Source organism: Otolemur garnettii, unplaced genomic scaffold, assembly GCF_000181295.1.
Source record: "Otolemur garnettii isolate 467f Iridium unplaced genomic scaffold, OtoGar3 scaffold00149, whole genome shotgun sequence".
Lineage (NCBI taxonomy): Eukaryota > Metazoa > Chordata > Mammalia > Primates > Galagidae > Otolemur > Otolemur garnettii.
In genome coordinates this window covers 3,460,672-3,480,400 of record NW_003852544.1, presented here as the reverse complement: position 1 = coordinate 3,480,400, position 19,729 = coordinate 3,460,672, and the positions used below count along the sequence as shown (strand labels likewise).

Genomic DNA, 19,729 nt, shown 5'->3' with positions numbered 1-19,729 from the left:
ACCCTTGCTGTTGGCCTTCTGAGATCTTTTGGTTTTGCAAGAACAGCTCAGATTTTGTCATTGAAGATCTCAAAAGGGACTTGAAAGTCAGAAAAACAGTGTTTACTCTCTGAATCCCTGAATGGCAATAGACTCCTATTCAAAATCCAAGCACCGAGCCTGCTCCCCAGCCCTGTTGCTTTGGAACATGGCCTGCTGCTTTGGGGTGAGTCATTTCATCTTTTTAAATCTCATTTCCTTTTTTATTTTTCATTTTTAAATGCCATGAGACCTGTCTGGTAAGGGTAAAGTGAAGATTAAAGAGTTCATATATGTGAATGGGCTGCCACCCGGAAGGCTTGGGCTCCCATCCCTGCCCCTTCCTGCTCCCGTCAGCTCCTACCAGGGAATGATCTCATAGTAAAATGGGAGCCCCTAGTGCTAGGTTAGGCAACAGAGTCCTGTCTCCACTTCCAAGCCTTACCCATGACCTTGGTTACTTGGGCAGCCAGACAAAGAGAACTGGAACTCTTTTGTCCTCAAAACCTAAGCAGATTTGTTTGTTCTTTTCTAAAAGGGTAGAGTGAGGACTTCTGCCCACTTTACCTGAATGGCCACTGCTTGGGCTGGCAGCCTCCAGGGCCCACAGACAGTGCAGCTATCCCCCCCACCTTCTCCCGAGATTGCTACTTTCTAGTGCAGTTCAATGATTTCTGCATCTACTTATAAATACAGTGTATTTATTTTTCTGATTCTTGTAAGAAAACTCAAAGCCACAAGATCGTGTTTGAAGCTCCAAAACCAATGGTTTGAGGTTTCCCTCCCATGGTGTACCCCCTTTCCCGCATGGACAGGCAGATTCCCTCTCTGTTCTAGTCAGGTCCATCAGTCCAAGGGAGAGAAAGCACCAGGCAGCACATGTCCTTGTCCTTCCTCTGCTCATGTTCAAAGACCAACCAAACCTCCAGAAATGCTTTTGAGATCTGCCTTCAACTGCAGAAGGCTCCAGGGGCCACCACACTTCCTCCATGAAGCTCTCTCCTCCCTTTCAGATTTGAAATTTTGTTTGGTTACCAGTTGAGTCAGAAGAAGTATTATGCATTTCCACACACCAAAAGAGCGATTTGTGCGTGTATGTGTGTGTCTGTGAAAATCATAGCTCTTTTAAGCAAGACATATTGTTAGTAAGGGCATAGGACTATAAAGGAAATAACTAACTGGAAAGTTGGAGAAATTGTTATTTAGTTTTAGTGCATATCAAAATTATAGTAGAAAAGTTAAATAGATTTGCACGGATAAGTTCAAAGCCCCATAGACTATCTTGGAAGGATGCAGAAGGGACAATGCAGAGATCGCTTCTGCTATGGAGGGAGGAAGATTGAGTTTCACTCTGTGTATGTAAAGCATTGCATCTCTACAATGTGCAAATTCATTTAAAAAAGAATGAAACTTAAAACACAAAATATCAAATTTAAAAAACTGAAAATTGACACGAAGTTTTTTAAGATAAAGAGGAAAAAAAAAGAAATGTTTTGGCAGCGTGCGGAGCTATATTTAACAGCAAAGAGGAAGCTGTCGGTGAAAGGATACTCGTAGCACAGCTTGTGAGAGGCACACCAAAGAGCAGTATGGCCATGGGGGAGGGAGGCTGAGTCCAGAAATGCTTTTCATAGCCAGAGCTACTGAGATGTGACCATCACTTATACGATCAGAAGTTCGTCAGTTAGAAGCAAACTGGTACCTAAGGCATGCCCTTGATAAAAAGGAGTATATTAGAACTTCCATAGGTGGCCTCCCTACATTGCCACCTCCCTAAGCTAATTTTGATAGACCAGACATGCATCACATGTGCATATCAGTCCAGTAGGCCTAGTTCCTTATATTGACCACCTCTGTATGTTCACCAGTTTGTTATAGTCCCTTGGGTGGTCAAGTTATAGAAGCTCTAGTATATGACCTTCACAAGCCTCCTCCAATAATATAGGAGTGAGCACCCAGTTGTTGCTCTCTGTACTGTCCCTCAGTGTGGGCTCAGGGCAGCTGAATGTGCCAAAATTTCTGTCCCCGATACTTAGCTTTCTGGTGCAGTGGTGAGCTAAACATGGATTTGGAATAGATGGGACTGCATGTCTCGGGTTAATCTTTCATGAATGCCATTTCTTAAAAATTAGCTTTGTAGTCAGATTTGAATAGCACAGACCTTCAGGTTATATTCTTTGCTGGGAACTTCAGTACAAACACTCTAACTTGCCAGAGAAGGGCGAATCTATATCCCTCGATGGCCAGCCACAGTTTATATCCACTCTCAGCATAAAGACACATAAAATTGCTGGGTTTTCCATCAGGTGGAGATGTCCAGAGTGAAAAGGGTTTCATTTTTTTAACCTGTCAAGGGCAGGCCTCAGAAAACTCCTGATAACACTAAAACAAACAAACAAAAAATGAGGCTGTGCTTTTAATTTTTTGTTTTTTTCCCCCTATAACACCGGCTTGGAGGCTTTGGTGGGGAGCTGTATGTTCACACAATCCAATCTCCTTTTACTGCAAGCCCTTGCCCAGGCTGTGTTTTGACTGAGCAATATATTCCCTGCCAGTGAAAGGCTATCCTGGCCTGCTTTTTTCCTCGCTCCTCTGTTGATGATGCATCTGTGCTCCTAGGTGGGCCTCAGTGTCAATCCCTGGTTGACCTACATCAGGACCCCCTAAGGAGGGCCTTTCTGTGTGAGTCCTACACACCCGTGTGCCCTGAACCTTAAGCATGAAGCGTTCCGACAGCTTTGGGGAGTGTGTAAGCTCCAGAGGGAAGCTGGAGAATTCAGTCAATCTCGGTAGCCGTTTGCTGCTTCATATATTACAAAGTGGAAGAGATTATGTCTTAATTACACGCTCTTAATTCTAAAAGGCTATGTTCATCTGTGGTGGCCACTAGCATTTAAATAAATCTATGGGAAACATATGTCTGGCCTCTGAGGTTAGTAACGTGCTGGCGATCCTTCCAGGAGCTGAGAAGCTTTCTGTAATCTTGGACAGTTGCTACACCGGCTTCAGTCGGGTGCCGAGCAGAGTCACTTGATATAGACACGTGGTGGGGAATGTCTGGGCTCATCTTGACTTTCTCATGGTGTTGAGGGTGGGAGTGTGGCGGGTAGGGGTTGGAGGGGGGGGCAGGACTGAAGATCCGGTCCCAGGGAGGTAGCCTCAGAGGAGCTGGGGACCCTGCAGGGCTGTGGCCAGAGTGCTGGGCTCTCCCACAGGCCCTGGCTTCTCCCCTCTCAGAGGAAATGCAGCAGACATTTAAATATTTCCAAACCAAACAAGACACCCTGAAGGACTCTCCTCCTGTGGCCCCATCATCTGCTTCAGGCCGGATTTGGGAATATCAAACAACACAGTGACAACGGCAGCTCAGCTTTGCAAGGACCTGCAGGGAAGACAAAGACAGAGCTGGCGACCGCCACTGTGCTCAGCCGCGGCCCCCAGATTCGGGGCAAAATCAAGAATGTGGGGTGGTCCTTAAGTCAGTTTTCTGAGGGTCCCTCATCCTTCCTGCAGGGTCCAAAACAAAAACCTGAGATGACCTTGAGGATTTTGTTCTGTGTATTGTGTCCGTTCTTTTTCACCCAGGAACACTTGCTTTCAGGTTTTTAATGTCTATTTCTCAGGGGGGCATCCCCACTGCTTAGTCTCAAAAGGCCATTCTTGCCCCTAAGGTTTAATCATAATTTAAAATTTTCATCTGGGCTTTGATGGTAACAAATAAAAAGTAAAAGAATCAAACCATCCTCCCAGCCCCCCCCAACCCCAACCTCGTGTTTATTCCTTGAGACTAGAGCCTGCTCAGAAATTCTCATCTAACGTCAGCACTGAATTGGGGGAAGAAAATGGAAAGTTGTAACCCTGGCCTTGTTCTGCATATAATTGTTAATAGAATTGTGGTTTCTTTCTTTCTTTTGTAATCTTATTTTCCCAATTAAAATCCCTCAATGACTCAGCCTCTGGTACATTCTGAGAAACAAAGAGTCTTGCAAGAGAAATCAGGAGAACTCACTCAAGAGGGTCCCTGGGGTACAGAGATCAGCAGAAAGTTCAGGAAAACTATAGTCCTACCATTTGCCTGCACTATACCCTTCTCCAGCCCAGCACAGCTTGTCTCCCTTCAAGACTGCAGGGAACAGTTCAGGTCCCCAGAGGTAATAGGACAATGGCATCCTCCCATCCTCCCTGTAGGAGTGAGGCTCCTGTCCTCTGTAAGGAACTGTGGGCCAGACTCTCATTCTGGACACAGAGGGACAGTCCTCTTCTCCACGCTTTCCTTCTCTGGACAGACCCAGCCTGTGCCCAAGGGGAGAGATTGGCCTCTGAGGGCCCAGCAGAGGCCTCAGTGTGTGCTCCTGTTCCACACATGCCCACTCCCACCCGGCTGCCCATGGGGGTTAAACTGAGGGAGGCAGAGCCTGGGGCCTTAGGAGAAAGAGCAGGAATCCTAGGGCCATGTACTCTGGCTTTGCCTGGCTTCCTCAGAGGCTGCAGTTGTTGGGGTCTTTCTATTCCTATGGGGTGAGGGTGGGTGCTGTCCACTCTTCTGAGGGCTGTGTCTCAGGCCATCTGTGAGCTTCATGGACAAATGTCCAGACACGTGGTGACCTGTGCCAGCCAGACCTGCCTGATTTCTGATGTATGGAGCCTGATGGATTTGGGTTGGGGTTTCGGCAATTCCAGGTACCAGCTGTGTGATCATGAATGAACTTGCTCCTCTAGGAAGTGGATTTAGTAATGCCCACCGCCTAAGGCTGCCCCAGATCCCACATGCTGACATTTAGCAGAGAGCTTGCTGTGTCCAGGGCCCCACAGACAGCCGCTTTTATGAAGGTCATGTTTCCAAAGCTGTGCAATAATATTAGCTATTCCCCACTTTAGAAAAGCGGAAACAGCCTTTGTCCTGGTCTTCTTTCTCTTTGGGGATGTGTGATCCTCAATGCAGGGACTGTGTCTGGCCTAGTTTCAGGCAGAGTACAGCTTCTCCCAGGGACTGTAACTGCAGGTTTTGCCTTCTCCTAAGAGTGAGACTGGGGACCAGAGCTCATATGCACACAGGCTGTAGCGTGTTTTCTCTCTACAAGAAATAAAATCTAGCTTCCAGGCCACTTGATGGTCAAGGGAGAGATGGAGAGGAGGGCTATGCCTCCACTGGTGCCCTCTAGAGGGCTTGTTGAGCTTGGAACTATCTAGGGCACTGAAGAAGACTGTGGGTTGAGAAATCAACCATTCAGAAATCAAGTATTCAAGTATATTTCTGTCGAGTGGTGAGCTTACTTTATAACTGTTAGTGTCAGTTATGGGTTGAAACATGTTCCACTCACTTCCTCCTCTAAGAAAAGATACATTGGAGTCCTAATTCCCAGTGACCATCTTTGGAGATAAGGTCTTTAGAGAGGTAATAAAGTGTTTTAAGTCATTAGGATGGGGTCTTATCCAAAATGATTGGGCCCCCATAAAAAGGGGAGATGGGACAGACAGGCACAGAGGGACGGCCATGTGAGGACACAGGGAGAGACACCCCAGCCATGGAGAGGCTTTGGAAGGAACCAGGCCTTCTGACCCTGGGATCTAGGACTTCCAGCCTCCAGCACTGAGACAACACATTTCTGTTGTGTGGACCACCCAATTTGTGGCACCTTGTTGTGGCAGTCCTGGCAGACGTTATAGTAACTTACATTTTTTTGGTGCCTTGATTCTGCCATCTGTGTACAGTGGTGACAGCAGCCCATCTCCTGCCTTGAGCCAGGACTTCCTCAGCATTCTGTTCATGTATAACCTAAGGGGAAGAGGACTGTTTTGGCTTCAGAGCCCCAGGCTTCTGTGACTGTGGCAAACGGTGTAGGGGAACTGCATTGCCATCTGCAACGCTAGGCCAGGGACCACCTGCTCTGTAGGCAAGTTGATCATTCCATCAGTAACCTCTCTTGTCCAGTTTAGGAAACTGAGGCTTACATCCTGCTGTCAGAGGCAGAGCCGGGATGTTGGTGAAGCCAGCTCTGCCTGCCTCTGTGGGCCCGGCCCTTCTCCACAGAATGGGCTCTGGGACAGGGCTCCCTCTTGTTTGGAATGGGCTGGGTGTGGGTTTCACTGACCTGCAGGCTGGGCTTCACTGCAAAGGCCTAAGGCTGGAGCAGCTTAGTGCACTGCTGACCAGCTTTCCTTGGCAGAGATTAACATCCAGGCTTAGGGTCCCAGCCCTGTCACTTGTCTGGTTCTTCTTGGGACTTGGACCTACTTGGAAAAAAGGGGTTGTCCAAAAGGAAGGGGTTGTCTGTCACCTTTGCTGACCAGACCCTGTTCTTATCACAGCAGGGGACGTGCTCCATGTTCAGAGACTGAGTCAGAGCCCTGGACCCAGCCACCTTACCAGGCAACTCCGCATGCCTGAGCCACCTGGTCTCAGTGCTCCGGGAGGCTGTGCCATCTCTAGTACTCTGTCTTGGGGGACTTTGCACTGTGCTCCGATTCTAGCCATTGGCCTTGTCCACTGCTAGGGGTTTGGCTTAGCCTTTGAGAGCAGAAGCAACATTTTAATTTAGAAGAGGCAGTTTTCCACTTCTTTGAGGAGAGCAAGGGAATGTCCTGCCATTAGAAAAAAAGGAAGCTTCAGAAGGTGGTAATGAAATCACTGTGTGGACTTGGAAAGGTGGCAGGCATGCTAAGACATTAGCCTTTGGTGTTTGGAACTAGACCTACAAATGAATAGGTGATTGTGTGTGTGTGTGTATGTCTGCATGTGCCTGTGTATGCATGACTGTCTGTGTCTTTGTGTAGCTGTGTGTCTAGATCTCTGGGAGCATGTGTGTGTAGTGTGTGTTGGGGTATACAGGTCTCTATGCCTCTGTGTGTTTGTATATGTCTGCATGTCTGTCTGTCTATGTGAGCGTTTGTGTGTGTCTCTGTGCACGTGTGTCTGTGCATCTGTGTTCATGCATGCACGTTTTTGTGTGTCTATATATCTGTGCATGTGTGTCTGTTCATGTCTGTAAGTCTGTGCACGCTGGGTGTCTGTGTCTATGTCTGGAGGGGAATGTCTATGTGTGGGTGTGCACATGCACATGTGTGTTTTCATTAAGCTGTGGCTTCGGCAGCCCTCTGCTTCCATGGCCCTGCTCTTTCCCAGTCCTTAGAGGGGGGCCTGCAACATGGCTGCTACTGGACTGGTGTGTCTCAGTGCGAGGGGGCTGTGGAGAGTCACTGTTGGCATACCAAGGAGTGTGTTAACAAGTGAGGCCAGGTGGCTGGACTCATGGTCCAGACTTCTGAGGTGCAGAAGAACATGTCCCAGGACCTTGACTCCACACAGCCTTCCCCCATGAACTGCCATAGCTCTGCCCTGCTTTTCCTTTCCTGTGTCCCTCCTCCCTCTCTGCTCCATGTCCTCATGTTCATTTCTGTATAACTTTGCTCTCAGGAAAGGGCCTGAGTAAGTGACTTATGTAAAGGTACACCCTGCAGGCTGCTGGGCTGTGCTCCCTCTCCACAGAGTCTGCCCCTGCACAAAGGCAGGGGCCACATGCCCATGTGGTGTGGGGGAGGTGGCTGTGGGGCAGCTATTCTGTATGCTGGCATCCCCTGGGAGGCCCCAGAAGCCCCTGCTGCCTCAGGCCACCAAGAGATGCTGACGTCACGGCATGGGTGGTGGTCAGCATCTGTTTGGTCTGCAGGGTGTGGACAAGAGAACGCCCCTGTGAACCTTAGCTTCACACGCCTGAGGTTGTGCTCCCCGCATCTGTAAACTGCCTGGCATTGGTTACTGAGCCTGGCAGGAGCATCAGGAGTCCTGGGAGAGCTTTGGTTGCTTTTTAAAATTTTTAACTGACAGGTTATAGTTGTGCTTATTTCTGGGGGTACAATGTAATGTTTAATCTAAGCTTACATCACAGAAAGCACCAGCCAAGCTAATTAACATCTCATCAACTTATCATTTATTTTTTGTGGTGAGAATGTTAAAAAAATTCTATTCTTGTGGCTCACGCCTGTAATCCTAGCACTGTGGGAGGCTGAGGCAGGAGGATTGCATGAGCTCAGGAGTTTGAGACTAGCCTGAACAAAAGTGAGACCTTTCACTAAGAATAGCTGAGCACTGTAGTGGGCACCTATAGTCCTAGGTACTTGGGAGGCTGAGGCAAGAGAATCGCTTGAGCCCAAGAATTTGAGGTTGCTGTGAGCTAAGGTGCCATGGCATGCTACCCAAGGTGACCAGGTGAGACTGTCTCAAAAAAAAATCTATTTTTTTAGCCATTATGAATTAAGGTATATTATTATTAATGATGGTCACCATGCAGGGCACAAGTTCACTGAAACTGTTCCTCCAATTTAACTGAAACTTTGTTCCCTTTGATCAACATCTCCCTTTTCCACACTCAGCCTCTGGTAACTACCCTTCCACTTTCAGCTTGTATGAGATTGAGTCTTTTAGATTTCACATGTGAGATCATGCAGTATTTGTTTTTTTGTTCCTGGTTATTTCATTTAACATTATGCCCTCCAGCTCTACCCACATTCAAATTCTTGAATGACAGAATTTCCTTATGTAAGGCTAAGTAGTATTCCATTGTGTGTACTTATGCATTACAATTTCTTTATCCATTCATCCACTGATGGACATTTAGGTTGATTCCATGTCTGGGCTATCGTCAATAGTGCTGCAATAAACATGGGAGTGCAGATATGGCTCCCGCATGCTGATTTCCTTTTCTTTTGGATATATACCCAGTAGTGGGATTGCCACATATAATAGTTCTATTTTTAGTTTTATTTTTGTGGGGTTTTTTTTTGAGACAGAGTCTCACTGTGTCACCCTCGGTAGAGTGCCATGGTGTCACAGCTCCCAGCAACCTCAAAACTCCTGGGCTTAAGCGATTCTCTTGCCTCAGCCTCCCAAGTAGCTGGGACTACAAGCACCCACCACAATGCCCAGCTATTTTTTGGTTGCAGTTGTCATTGTCATTTAGCAGGCACAGGCCGGGCTCGAACCCACCAGCTTCAGTGTATGTGGCAGTGCCCTTCTTACTGATGCCAAAAGGCACTGAGCCTATTTTTAGTTTTGTTGAGGAACCTCCATACTGCTCTCCATAGTGGTTGTACCAATTTACATTACCATCAACAGTGTACAGCGTTCCCTTGCCTCTACATCCTTGCTGACACTTGTTATTTTTTGTCTTTTTGATAATTACCCTTCTAATTGGAATGAGATGATATCTTATCATGATTTTAATTTGCATTTCCCTGATGATTAGAGATTTCGAGCATTTCTTCATATACCTTTTGGCTATATCTGGAGAACTTTCAAAGAACACTGAGCCCAGGCCCCACCCCAGATGACTGACTCAGCTGGCCAGGGTTTTCCAAAGCTCCCCGGGTTGTTGTACACTCACTCAGGCTATAAGCCAGCGTTGCACAAGCAAATGCATCATGCAGTAAATAGCCAGACCTCCAGAGAGAGTCTATTCACTGAACTTGAGATCTTTGAAATCCCTGTTCAGACAATAAACCTTAGCAGTTCCCTGTGCCTCAATCCTGCAAGGTGATACTATTCTCACCACAGGTCCAGTCCCTTTTCTCCTACTTGAAGAATAGCTACTGGGGCAGATAAGCACTGGTGATCCCAAGGTTTGGCCAATCAATCTACACTATCAACTGATGTTTCCTGCAGTTCAGCACTGGGTGGACCTGCTGATGGGAGAGCAAGGAAGCAGATCCTATTACAGTCTGGGCCTAGACTCAGCCCCATTCAAAGCAGCTTGAGGTTCTAGATGGTGGAGGTGCCCTGCCAGCTCTGGGAGGTGGTGTAGCTCTGACCGAGGATCCCTGGATGTCAGATGAGGGGCTGCAGGGGCTGTGCCCAGGCTGAAAGGTAGGAGATCCTTTCCCAAGGAGAGCGGTTGTGGGTGGCCTGTTCTGCTCCTCAGAACTCCTCTCTGAGCTCTCACGAATGTTTATGCCAAAAGGACTGGCGATTTGGCAGTGGGATGACCAGGGTTCCATATCACACATGTCCCCCAGGAAATGAAGAGCTGAATATTTATCACATGCATTGCTGTGGACTTGGAGCCCTCTGAACTCTGAAAGAACTTTCAGGACTTTCATTTTTTCCCCAATGACCTTCACATCTGTGTGTCATGGTCCTTCCTGGCACAGTGTCTATAGGTGCCAAGTTTTTCCTTGCTAAGATAGTGTTTCATAGAGGCAGGTTTGGTAAAATGCTTTTCCGTTCTGATAAAATATATTACAATATATTTCCATTTTAAATAAGTCCAATGCCTGTTTTGAATTAATCACCATCATGCACAGTAATTAGGTCTATATGGATCTACAAAGAGAGTTGTTCTTTCAGGAAGGATCCACTAATTCCACTGAAGGCCGTACAGTGGCCAGTCCTAGGAGCCTGGAGACTTTTCCCAGAAATCAGACTTCCACTTTCTACATAAGTCAAGATTATTCTCAATAAATTCTCTAGCAGTTGCTGCAGCAGTTCAGAAAATTTGAGCATGTACAACTAGAGAATTCACTTACTTTCCTGGGACTCAGGCAGAAGCCAAATAAAACAGAAGTCCCTGGGCCTTCCAGCCAATGCGTTGGCACTGGGGACCTGCAGAGATAATGGCTGCAGAGGACAGGAATCTGCTTCCAGGACTGCTGTGCCCTGGGACAGCGGCTCAGGAAGTATTTTTAGTCTCCTCCTTTTCAGACATTTTTTTCCTCTTTCTTTTCCTCTTCCTTTCTCCCTTTCCTTTCTCTCCCTCCCTGTCTTCTTCAGTTTCTCTGTTTCTTTCCTTCCCTTCCCTACTTCCTCTTTCTCTCCCCCTCTCCCTCCTTTCTTCTCTCTCTCTGCCCCTCCCCACCCTGCTTCAGTCTCTCTGTCTCTCTCTCTCTGTCCCCAACCGGTGTTCTGCCTGCCCCCTCTGTATCTGGGGATCACTATTGCTGTACTCTGAGATGGCAGCTCCCTTTCTCTGCCTTCTTTCTGTTCTACCCTCAAAAGATTTTATAACCAAAAAAGAGAATTTCTTTTTCTGCCTGCTCCCATGGCCACCTCCTTCTGTTTGAAGAATTCCATTGTAGCTGCTGTGTGCAAGCACCTGGACTTAACTGTTCTACTGAGGCACATAGACTTTAGTAATTCTACCTGGTTTTTCTTTGCAAAGCCTCATTGCTTTGAATAAAAATGAAGAGATCCTACTTTATGGCATGGAGTTCAAAATTAGGCCTTGCATTTTCCAAGGGGCCAGTTAATCCCAGAAGCATCTGGATAGACAAACTATTTCAAAAACTTTTTAAAGACATTTACTTAATTAATTAGTGGGCTACCCTTAATACCTACCCATCAGAACTTATAAAAATATCTGTAATTCAAACTGCCTTTCTAGAGCTGCAGTTTTCAAAGTGTGGTCCCTAGACCAATATCATAGAGAACTTCTTAGGGATACAGATCCTTGAGCCCCATCCTAGACTCACTACATCACAAACTGGGAGTGGACCCCAAAGCCTCTATTTAACAAGCCCTCTGGGTGATTCTGACCTGCACTTCAGTTTGAGAACCGAAATGCTACTTGAGAGTGAAGACTGCCATCTCTCGTGTGCCTGCAATGTCAGATGCGAAGTTCTTATAGGCAATGAAGGGGGAAGGCATGAAATGACCTGAAATCAGAAGGCACGGGTCAAACCCCTGAAAGCCATGACCTAGTACAAATCTGTACATAGGATCAAAATCCTCAGATCATAGGGCTACCAAAAGGATTAAGATAACCACGTGAGGTGTAATAAGATAACCACAGTGCCAGCACGTGATCCATGCTCAATATTTAACTGGTTTCTTCCTTTTTTATATAGCTTGAACTAAAACATGAACAGAAAACAGTAATTTTTATACAAAACAATCCAATGTCTTTTGATGTATCACTATTCTGCCAATGAGCTGAAACTCTGAACTCAAAATACATTTGACAAACAAACAAACAAAATATATATATATATATTTGAGGCATCCGATGCCTAGTTAGTTCATTTATTTTCACCTCTAAAGGCACTGCAGCACTTGTTTTAGAATGAATCACTAACAACTGGGGAGCAGCTAAAGCTGAGCACTTGTGTTTCTCAAGGAAAAAGAAAGAGATACGTATAAATGTGTCTGTGTACCTATGTGCCTCTGAGGGAGAAGCAGTTAGGAGAGAAGGAATTTGGGCCCAAAGGGAAGCAAAACAAATTCTTCCTTATTGGGGGAGAAATAAGGTGAATGTAAACGTATCAAGTCAGGATTTTGGTACCTACTAATGGTGGTTAGGCCTGTTTGTTACTGAATCTTGATCTGGTTTTAGGAAGAGACATTAAATGGAAAGAGTAAAATAGAAAAAAGCAAAAATATTTCCTAAAATTGCAAAGCATACTTCCTGAAAGTGAGACACTCACAAATGTGTCTACTGGGAAAGCACTGCAAAATGGGTCATTTTGTGAAGTTCTTTCTCGCCCAGCTTGAAAGAACGGTGAATCCCCGGCGCGGGTCTCCTTCTACCGCCAGGGGGCGCGCGGGGCCGCCCCTTGCGACCAGTCGGACAGACCAAGAGTTTTTGTCTTTGAGGTCCTGTCATTCTCTATATAAACAAGTTACGTTCAAGTGTTTAGGATATAAATTACGACCATGCCGGCTGCCTCGGAAGGAATGTAAACACAGCACTGTGGTCGGAGCAAACTCTGAAACTGACTTCATAATTTATAGCAGGCCCCGGGTAGCTCACTATAAAAGAAAAAAAAGGCCCTATTTAACTGTAAATATGATAATGGAGAGACAAAAAAAATGTTTAAATCACTGCTTAATTTTGGGAAATATAGGAAGGAAGCCTAAGGATTAGGAACATGGTTAAGACTTTTTGAAACAAGATATTTTACTTATGAGACTGTCTTTGGACTGAAATTCACTTGGAATACAAAACCCCGGAGATGTGAGATAACTCCTGAGTGGTAGTTAAGTGCCTGCTGATTGTGAGAAAGACCTTTCTGGGGATGAGAAACAAAGGTGAGTTTTCCCTTCGGGATTCAGGAAGAATAAAGCAAGAAACAAACAAACAAATAAAACAACACAAAAATGTGGCCCTGAGTAAAAAGGAAAACAAACTCAGTGACAGCAAAATTGTGATCGACAATTTCTCTGCTCCCGCTCAGACCTGTGGTGGCTGATACTGCCTGTGAATTTGAAAGGCTAGTCAGACAGAAGATAGGAAATAAGTTCTCCTGGATAGTTGGTCTATTTTGTCTCTTTCTAATCCAGGACTTCAATGGCTCTGCCTGTACCATCCGTGCCTGGAAAACCTAGCAAGAACAGAAAAGGAGGCTGAGGGGAAATGCCTAATCCCCTGTTAACAGGAAGGAGTGAGGCGAGGGGATGGGGAGGAAGGGGAAAGATGGGTAGGAGTTTGGTGGGTGCCGCTGCTAGGCTGGGCCAGCCAGGCTCTGAATTGGAGGATGAGGGGAGTCACAGAACCCCGTGTGTGTGTGTGTGTGTGTGTGTGTGTGTGTGTGTGTGTGAGAGAGAGAGAGATCCAGCTTCTGTCTTAAAGTACCCCAATTAAGTTTACCATGCTCAAAGTCTTCCTATTAATGTTCAGCAGACCTGCTCTCCACTCTTTAGACCTATTTGCCACTGTAACTAAACACCCACAGGGAAAGGCGAAGTAGGTCTTGTCCCCTGGCTCCTAGCCCTCCCCAGAGCAAAGGAGCTCCAGTGAGGGCTTACCACTGTGCCCTACCCCTGCCACCCCAGATGGTGGGGAAGAGGAAAGGGCAAAGGGCAGAACCCTTCCTGGGCACAGGAAAGAAAACAAAAGGGGCACAAAACTTGGTTTCCTCAAATCAAACCCTTTCCTTTCATTATTTTGCCTGGTTCTCTTTTAAGTTCCTTTCACCTTCTGGTTTTTGTTTAGCCAGAAAAAGTGGGGGTGAAGTAAAGAAAGAAATAACAGAGAACGTTCCTTCTCTTTCTCTCCTGAGGAGACCAACCATCAGAACCTAGCCGGTGTTACTCACCGCACAGACCCCACACCATGTCAGTTATACAACTTGGGGTGGGGGGCAGAGTACGTTGTACTGTGGCCTAGTGAGGAGGGGGACCTGGCCATGCTTGCAGGGTGCTCATAGAGGAAATCAGTCCCTAAAACAACCATTTGTTATATACATTTTATTGAAAAATTTTTACATCAAAATAGTTTGGCAAACTGTAAAAGTATACAGAAGTGCAAATATATCCTCCTTTTAAAATACAAGCCAAGTGTGAGTATACACGAAGATCATAAAAATATCTTTAAAATGTGGTGGTAGAAAACAACCTTGTAAAAATGTTGTATTGTCACAATACCGAAGACCACTTTCTTAAACTAGACGCATTGTTTCTAAATAATTTCTTATATAATGTTCTTTGGCACCTGTATCCAAAGGTAGTGTTCAGGGGGAAAAACACGACTCTCCTATTCAGCCAGGCAACAAGATGAGGCTTTCTTGAAATCTTGTGCTTAGCACTGCCTTTTTGAAAAGCACACAAGTTTTCATAGACAAAGAAACACACACACACACACACACACACACACACCCCTCATCTGGTTTTTCCAGACCCTGATTACTGAAGGCAAGGAAGATCCCAGAGCTGTACGTTGTCTAACATGTGGTAAATTTTTACCATCCCCTCATTTCACTCTCTCCCTCATCCGTGAGGCTGCAGGTGTTCAGATGTGGGGCATTACCTTGCCAAGGGTTGTCCCTCTTCCAACATAGTCAAACAGTGAACAAGGCTCTCCTGGGCATTCTGGCTAAGTGGCGGTGTGCTACTCGCTGCTACCCACATGCACGTTATGTGAGTCCATCCCAGTTCCTATCTGTGCCCCACCAAGGAGAGGAGAGAAGAGAAGAGAGGGTTCCCTGGCAGGGCCTCCATTCACATGACGCAGGGCTTAATATCCTGACAGACGCTCTGGTGGTGATGATGATAATACGACCCACTAGCTGATGGGTGGAAAGAAGAAATGCCATTGAAATTGAGGACGAAATCTTTTCTGTCACACACTGGAGCAGAGTGATGCTGGTAACGAGGCAGTCCCACTGAAAGAAGAACAAAAACGACTCTTTTCAGAAACAAAGTTATTCAGCTAATGATTGGCTGTATTATTTAAAAAATTTCAATCCATCAAGTGTTACTTTGACTCAGTACAAAAAGTGCTGGCGTGTCTTTTGGTATATTGCTATAAAACTGTTTGAGAAACCCCAGCTCTAGCGAATGTCTCAAAGTTTCCAACTGTAGGTCATCGGACAACTCTGAAATCATCATGTTTTGTTTTGTTTCCAATGCCATGCGCACACACAAATGCACACACAAATACAGAGCAAGTGTCCCACAAGGGGGTTCTTACGTGCCTGAATTGAAATATTACTCTCTGAGCCTGGAGCCAGTATTTAATCTCAGGATGAGGAGAGGCACCGGGAACAGCTCCACCCAGATTCTGGGCCTGGGTCCCTCAGCACAGAGCTTCTGGCCTATGCTGCCCTTAGCCCGTTGCAGGGAGGACCAAACAACCCGTCCTAGAAACACCACTGTCACCTTCACTGCTTGTTTCGAGCCTTATTTTCCTTTTGTATAGCCCAGTTTCAATAATAAGTGCAAAGAGGTGCTCCCTGTGCCCAAAGGAGATGACAGAAACCATCCAATTGCAAGAGAAAGGGACAGAAAAGAAAAGTTCATCTCTCTCTTCCTCCTGCAGGCATCTCATTAGAACACTTCTTGGGTTTCGTCTGTAGAAGCCAGGACTCTAGGGTGCGGAGAAATGCGGCCTGTCCAAGGCATCTGGCAACACCCGAGTTTCTGAGAGCTCCTTGGGAGAACAGAGAAGGCCTGTAGCCCACTCTGTCCTGGAGGCTCCTTGGCCCAGGGCGGGAGCCGGGCCATTCGTGTTCTAATCCGCTGCCCACTTTTGCTTTTGCTTTCTGGGCGCTTCCTGGCCCCAAGGCACAGTCGGCCTGGGGTGTCCGGTGAGCTGGGTCCCTCTCTGTGCTAGGCTGGGTTAGGCAGGTTCGCCTGAGTCTTTTCCAGTCACTCCAGCGGTGCAGGGACCGTAAAGGGCACTGTACCAGGGGCCAGATTCAGTTTTTCAGGGCAAGAAAAACATACCCGCTGGCCAGGGTGCCTCGGACCCTGCTCGTTGCTTTGGTTAGGCCGGATCCCCACATTTACGGACAGAGCAGGGTGCTCAGGGGCCAGTGACTCTGCCTACGTGTATTGACCGCTAACACCTAACCCGATATGAACTGCAACTGCTCTAATAAAGTGGCAACTGGCCCACGTGCCCGCTGTGTGCGTGTCGCTCAGCACACAGCTATGCTCACTTATCCCATTAAATAAAGCACGTCCTGATGCCAGGTCCTAGACCACGACCCATCAAGTCCTGGCAGCACGGAGAGCTAGCACTCACACCTGCCTATCTAAGGCGGTTTCGGTCGGCCCTTTGATGTGTTCGGCCCGGACGATAAAAGCCTGAGCTCCTTTTCGAATGGCTCAGAAGCGCTAAATGAAGAGCTTAGGTCTTGTCGGGCCTCGGTGGCGATGCTGCCCAAAGCCTCCCCACTCTCCCGCCGCGGTACCCGGCCCAGGACTGGCAGGGCGCCGCGCTGCGGGTGTGCTGGGGAGCGGTGGTGCTGGGCTGGAGTGCGTGAGAGTGTGCAGAGCTGGGTGCGGGAGGACAGCCTCGGCCCTGCCGGCCTCCCCACACCTCGCCAGGCCTATGCAGGTCCCGGAGGGAGACCCTACCTCTGGCCCACCTAAGATGAGCGCGCGCGCCAGTGTGTGTGTTTTTGGGGGGGGGGGCGGAGTGCGTATTTAAGACGGGAGCGAGCAAGAGGGCGAGGAAGGAAGAGGCAGAACATCTCGACTGGGTTTCAGGCCCGGGCCATCGTCTCTCCAGGGCTTCCAGATTCTGCCCGGAGTTCTTGCGCTGCTCCGGGGGAAGGCCAGATGAGGGAGGCCGGTGGGCAGGGGCGCGGAGTTTTCATCCTCTCCAAGACAGGGTCGTGTTTCCAGATCCCTAAATTTCTGGGGGCTTGTGCATGCTCCCAGTGTGTGGGGTGGGGCGAGGGCAGCCTAGAAGAAAGGTCAGGAGTAGCTTCCCTGCGTTTTTTTTCCTTCTTAAAAGTATAGTTTCGCTGAGGCTGCGAAGCTTCTGAGTCTAGGTTCAAGTTGAGAAGGGTCTGTCTGGAGAGGGTGGCGGGCAGGGAAGGGGGCAAGTGGGGCCGTGGGGCCTTCGGAGTGTGTGTGATTGACAACCAGTCCGAGGGGATACAAAAATAAGAAGGGAGGGCGTCTGTACTGGTTACTTGGTGAAATTCCCATAAAATTGAACAAGACTTCGCTCTCACTGGGTTAAGTCAGGCTAAAATCCTCTCCCGTGTGGTCCTACAGAGACTGTCTTTGTTTAGTTAACCTCTGAGACCCACATTTAAAAGGTCTATTTGGGAAATTTCACCGTCCAGGGAACCCACATCTTTTACACATTTCTGGGCTTCCTTTCTCCTCGATGCTTCTGTTGCAGACCAACTCAGGAACATCTTAAATAAAGTATGCATGATCCTTCAAACCGTTTTCTAATTGCTGTGGGAGGTAAGTGTGTAAGTGTGGGGCCTTGCCTTTGACTGGCAGGCTAGCCTGATTTTAGTCTAGAGGACATGGGTGCTTTGGAGGGGTTAATACAAGGGTGTATCTCCAGTCTGCAGATAAACCTAGCCAAATATTCAAATTCCCTCCTACACCCCCACCATCCCCTCCCACCTTTCACCACCTCAAGCAAGTCAATAAATTTTCATAAGCCGTGATCAACACAACTGAAACTAGTCACACTACAAGTGGCATCCAAAGGGCAGGCACATTTCTCAGAGGAGTCACAGCAGGGCCCTCAGGTCTGCTGCTTAGGACAGGCTCGGGTGTCATTACTGTGGGGAGGAGATTCCACAACCACCCGGGTGCCCCTCTCCTACCACAATATGTCTGTCTCTGCAGTGAAAGATCCTGGGAAACTACTCTACTGTCCTCTCAGCCCTTCCTTTACCCCTTCTCTCCTCTCAACACTTGCCCACCTAAAAACTCCTCCCCACCCACACTTCATCCTACAGAACATCTCCCTTTCTGACATTTACTTTTGGACAAAAGTATGGCAAAAATAACAAAAGTTTGGACAAAAAAAGTATAATGTGTTTCTTTTAATAGAACAAAAGAAACTAGACATAGGTCCCTGACTAAGGTCCCCAAAGGCCACATCTCTTCTCTCAAAGCTATGTCAGGCCCCAAACGGGAGACCTGCAGTTCTCAGTGTACCCAGTCCAGAAAGGCGGGCGTCTTTGCACCATTCTTCTAGCAGCCGGGCAATTCTGGAGGCTGGGCTCCTAACCAGGGGCTACTCGGAAAAGCAGTAGGACCCCCATCCCTGCCCTATGAATAAGGCGCTCCCCGACCCCCCAACATCCGCTTCTCCAAGTGCCTTGGGACCCCAGGCTGGGGCGTCCAGTTGGGAGCGGCAGTAGCCTGGGGTCTGGAGGCCTAGCGGCGACGCCCCCAGAGGGCTGCTCCAGGGGCGCTGCTTTACCTGAGAGTTCTTCGCGGGCGTTCTGGTGCAAGTAGCTCTGCTCCAGCGAGTAGGAGGACATGCTGGAGTGCAGGCCTGCAGAGGCCGCGGGGTTGCTGCTCGGCGTCAGGGCGGGCGGCTGCTTGAGGTAAGGCGACGCGCCAGGCGAGCTCCAGTGCGCTGCAGGGCTCGTGTAGGGCGAATGGCACTCGATGGCGCTCGCCATGGCAGGGGACGAGGGCACTGGGCTGCTGCTGCTGTCTGGCCCGTAGTCCCCGCCGCCGCCGCCACCGCCAGCCGCACCGACACCCCCGGGCCCCGCGGGCACCGGACAGCTGGCCATGTAGGTGGAGCCCGGATTGGGCGACATGTGCGGGACGTGGTGGTGGTGGTGATGGTGCGGATGCGCGTGGCTCGGGGCGCCCGCGCCGGCATCGTAGCCTGCGGGCATCATATCGAGGCCGCCATAGCCGCCCTGGCCGTGGCAGCCGAGCGGCGCCGACGGGGGCGCCTGGAAGTCGAAGCCCTGGGGCAGCAGCGAGGCCCCGAAGCCCAAGCCGCTCACCACGCGGTGGTACATGGGCTTGAGCGCCTGGCACTTCCGCCTGAAGCCGCGCGGCCGGCGGCGGAATGAGCCCTCCTCGAACATGAACTCGCTAGCCGGGTCGATGGTCCAGTAGTGGCCCTTCCCGGGCCGTCCGAGCCCCTTGGGCAGTTTGATGAAGCACTCGTTGAGCGAGAGGTTGTGGCGCACCGAGTTCTTCCAGCCCTGGTAGGCGCCGCGGAAGAAGGGGAAGCGCGCCTGCAGGAACTGGTAGATCTCGCTGAGCGTCAGCCGCTTGCTGGGCGAGCTCTGGATGGCCATGACTATGAGCGCGATGTACGAGTAGGGCGGCTTCTCGGGCCGCCGCAGCCCCGAGCTCGCCTTCTTGGTGCCCCCGCTCCCCGCGCCCGCGCCGCCGCCGCTACTACCCGCGCTCTTGCAGGCGGCTGAAGGGGCGCTGGCCGAGTTGGAGGAGGACGAAGACGAGGCGCAGGAAGCGGAGGACGACGACGACGACGACGAGGTGGTCTCCAGTGCGGCAGTGGCAGCTGCGGGCGGCGGGCTCATCAAGGCGGCC

General features: G+C 48.8%; 1 protein-coding gene across 1 annotated transcript in view; it reads right to left on the bottom strand.

The window, feature by feature from the left end:
- Window positions 1–14,941: 14,941 nt before the first annotated feature.
- The window catches only part of FOXF2 (forkhead box F2), a 77,758-nt gene continuing 72,970 nt past the window's right edge, over window positions 14,942–19,729 (bottom strand). The window contains exons 2-3 of the mRNA XM_023518876.1: window positions 18,630–19,728; window positions 14,942–15,105 (exon numbers count right to left, since the gene is read on the bottom strand). Of these exons, the coding sequence (XP_023374644.1) occupies window positions 14,942–15,105; window positions 18,630–19,728 (1,263 nt within the window). The remainder of the gene's footprint in view (window positions 15,106–18,629; window position 19,729) is intronic.